This window comes from Atta cephalotes, assembly GCF_000143395.1.
Source record: "Atta cephalotes unplaced genomic scaffold scaffold00004, whole genome shotgun sequence".
Lineage (NCBI taxonomy): Eukaryota > Metazoa > Arthropoda > Insecta > Hymenoptera > Formicidae > Atta > Atta cephalotes.
In genome coordinates, this window is record NW_012130068.1 from 5,385,320 (window position 1) to 5,389,168 (window position 3,849).

General features: G+C 31.6%; 1 protein-coding gene across 1 annotated transcript; it reads left to right on the forward strand.

Moving 5' to 3' along the window:
* The first annotated feature begins 1,424 nt into the window (after nucleotides 1-1,424).
* Nucleotides 1,425-3,251, forward strand: LOC105626160 (nucleolar protein 9). Its single transcript, XM_012207472.1, has one exon. The coding sequence runs from the start codon at nucleotides 1,425-1,427 to the stop codon at nucleotides 3,249-3,251; it is 1,827 nt and encodes a 608-aa protein (XP_012062862.1).
* The last annotated feature ends 598 nt before the right edge of the window (nucleotides 3,252-3,849 follow it).

The following is a 3,849-nucleotide window of genomic DNA, read 5'->3' on the forward strand; positions in this document are numbered from 1 at the left end:
ATTTTCGTTATTCTTTTTAATGATTTATATATATAAACATTGATAAAATATTCTATACATTCTTTATATAAAGATACATGCAAATTTTCTTAATATTGCAAAACAATTTGCGCTAAATACAGCTTTGACTAAAAGCTACTAAACATCTGTTACTTAATTTTTCAGTTAATAAATTAATTTAAGACACTACTAATACTGTAAATTATTCTGTGTTTCAGACATTCTTTAAACTTAAACGTATAATGCCCATCATGGCTTGATAAAATAACTATTACGAATTATTTAAAATAAAAAATATAAAATAAGTTTCAGAAACTTATTTAAAATATAAAATCGTAGAAATCGATAAAAAATTGATACGACTTGTTTAAAATAAAAAATATAAAACAGTTTCCGAAAAACTTATATAAAATATTAAATAAGAAATAAACCAGAAGTGTATTTATAAGACAAAATTCAATAAATTAATATAACTTATTTGAATTTTCAATTTCATTTATTAAAATTCAGTTACTTTTATTTACATATGTAGGAGATACGAAATTAAAATTTTTTCGTTTAAGGATCCATTAAATCCTTATTTCTATGTGGATAGTCGACACGCATTTATCCTGAAAATTAGTACAGAGACGAACCACATCTACTTTTGATACGATTTTATCGATAGTGTCAGAAAATGTATGTAGTAACACAGTTCCCGAACTGAAAATGGATGTACGGGCGATTTCGACGGTAACAGAAAAAAGGCCGGCATGGCCTTTCTCTCTAATTCACGTAATCAGGTTATGGGAAGCTGGCAAAAAGCAGCTGGAAACATAAGAGGTTAGAATTCACGTGTATCCTATTTAATTTGTGTGTCTCTATATTTAAACATCTCTCATTTTCATTAATTTGACCGATTTAATTCATAGTCACGTAGACAACAATAAAGAAGGAAGCAATAAAGAAAGGTAATATATTAAAGAAATAGACGTAAGACGCAAAAAGAAAAAAAGCATGTCGTATAAATTAATGATGAATTCACTTGGCTGCTCTCTCTGGATTAGAACACATTAAAAACTGCTTTATGTAAAATATCTGAATACAATAGCATAATATGATCAACTTTAATAAAACAATACATTCTGTTAAATAATGTGAAATAATATATTCTATTAAATATGATGACTCGAATGTGAGTCGAAACGTCCAAATTAAATAAATCGAAATTTACACATATAAATTTATGCAATACTTGTAGTGCTTCACTCTCATTATCCCACTTTTTACCTTTAATTTTTCAACTTCATTAATTTTGTGTACAGCAGCTTTTAATGTATACTAATCCGGAGTAATACAAGTGAATTCACTACAAGTTAATTTAAACTATTTCTTCTAAATCTGATATATTAATTTAATATTATTAAATCTAATATTAAAACAGCATGGCAGAAGCACAAGAAATCGACAAAAAGAAACGAAAGAAGAAACGTTCTTATATACAAATGGCGAAGAAAGTTGCCCGTCAGAGAAACTTTGGCAATGACCTGGACAAAGATATCTATCTGTATCTAATTCGTATTCTTGAGTTAATACGTAATGATTCACCCTCGACCGAAGAAAAGACTATGCTCGCACAAAACGTCTACCAGGAGATATCTGGTCGTGAGATCGTATGTGCCTGTAATCAAGTTGGATCTCGCATCATAGACTCTCTGCTGAAGTACGCTAACTTGGAAGCCATTCAAAAGCTGACTCAGGCATTGGAGTCTTCTCTGAGGCGATTGAGCAGCGACAAATTCGCCAGTCATATTTTACAGAGGATAATAATAGTCTGTGCTGATAGAGGCAACAGAGACTCTGCGTCAAACGCAAAGAATGCTCGTGATAAAACAAATACGAAATCGAAGAATGCTGTTGATACTGTTATGGATATTGAGCCATCTGAAGTGCAGTCTTACAACAATATTGTTCTAAAACTGAGCAAATATGTTCTCAATAATAGTGAGGAGTTTGTATTTGACATTTATGCTAATCACGTTTTGCGAACAGTCATAGAATGTCTAGCAGGATTAATTGAGGATCCTGGCGAAGGTAATAAGAAGTCTGCCATGCCGGATCTCACAAAAAGACGTCCTGTAATACAAGAATATAAAGACTTGCTGATACAAAGTTGCGATCGATTGCAGAAATGGCCACAATTCTGTGAGTTTGGACGAGAACAATTAACTTCCGGTTTAGTACAATGTATTTTGTATTCTCTAAAAGATGTTGATTCAAATTTAGTGAAAATTATCATCAAAAAGATTAGAACCAAATGTTTTAAAACAGGAGAAGACAAGAAGCTACCAAACATATTTCATTCAGAATATTCTATCAGGATACTGGAAGCGTGCCTGGTAGTGGCACAGCCGAAAACTTTCCAAAAATTATATAATACCTTTTTTGCTGAAAATTTAGAATATTTGTGTTCAACGCAAAATACCAATTTCAGCGTGCAAAAGTTATTAGATTATTGTGTTACTAAGGAAATCTTTGAAGAAATATTTGACAAAATAATAGAATACTTTCCAAAAATTCTCAAACTTGGTTTTACCGGGATATTAGTCAGCGCGGGAAATGCATGCTTGAGATTGCAGACAAAACAAGGTCCATTTGTCAATGCAATGATCGACGTATTAAAATGCGGCGCATCCTCAGAAGATCAAACGCAGCTTGTACGATGTGTAATAACTTTAAAAAAACCCTCTCAACTGAAGGTTCAATCAAATAATTCACAAGTATCTCCCCATTTACATGGAAGTTTAATAATACAAGCTATATTGAAGTTCAATAAACCAATCAAAGTTGTGAATTCTTTGTTAGAAATGAATAACGAAGAGTTACTACAATTATTTGACGATCCGAAAGGCAGTCGAATCCTGGATGCTTTCATGGACAGCAAATATATCGGCGAGAAGAGCAGAGAAAAATTATGCAAGAAGTTGCACGGCATTTGGGAAGAATTAGCTAAAAGTACACATGGATCTAGGTGCGTGGATAAAATATGGGCATGGGCACGCATAAATCAAAAAATTCTTATTATGGAGGAGTTGGCTGCGGCTGGGCAATTTTCTTTAAGTTCTACGAAATCAGGCAAGATTATTTCCATGAAATTAAATGTCTCCTTGTTTGCGAGAGATAAAAAGGGGTGGATGCAAATACAAGAGAAAGATGAGAAGACTAAAGCAATGTTTACAAATATTATTGGAAAGACCTCTAAGGAAAGTTAAATTTGGAAAGGAAAAATTTGTTTAATGTAATAATTTCATATCGCAATATGTATTTTGAATAGTGTCTTATAACTTTTATAAGACACTAAGACACCGTCTTAGTGTCTAATATGAGTATTTAATATGATTAGTAGTATCTAATAGTATCTATAGTAATAGTATCTATAAGTATCTAATATGACTACAATAAAAGCCCTAAATAGCCTTTAATGTTCAAATTGGATCTTTAGTGCTGAAATTTTGTGTGAAACCAAATAGATTCCGTATAGAAGCAACAATAATTTCTTGATAAGATTGTTTTTGAATAATAATTTCTTGAAGATGCTGAGAGGCCCTGAAGACATCTTCATCCCTTGTCATATCGTCATGTCTGAACACAGGACATGATGAAATATCAGTTCTGTGATTAGTAAATTTTGCTATTAATTTAAAAACTAATATAGCCTCGATATTTTCGTATTAGGATTTTCCTCTTAGAATATTCCAAAGAATTCGTTCTTAAAACGACATGAATTTTAGGATACCCTGTTGTATACTGCATATCTCAAATTGCGCACCATTTCAGTCTCGAAACGTAATTCTAACAGAATAGTATCAC

Bases quoted from the DNA above. Each gene is read 5' to 3' on its own strand.
- LOC105626160 (XM_012207472.1), top strand. From the start codon at position 1,425: ATGGCAGAAGCACAAGAAATCGACAAAAAGAAACGAAAGAAGAAACGT.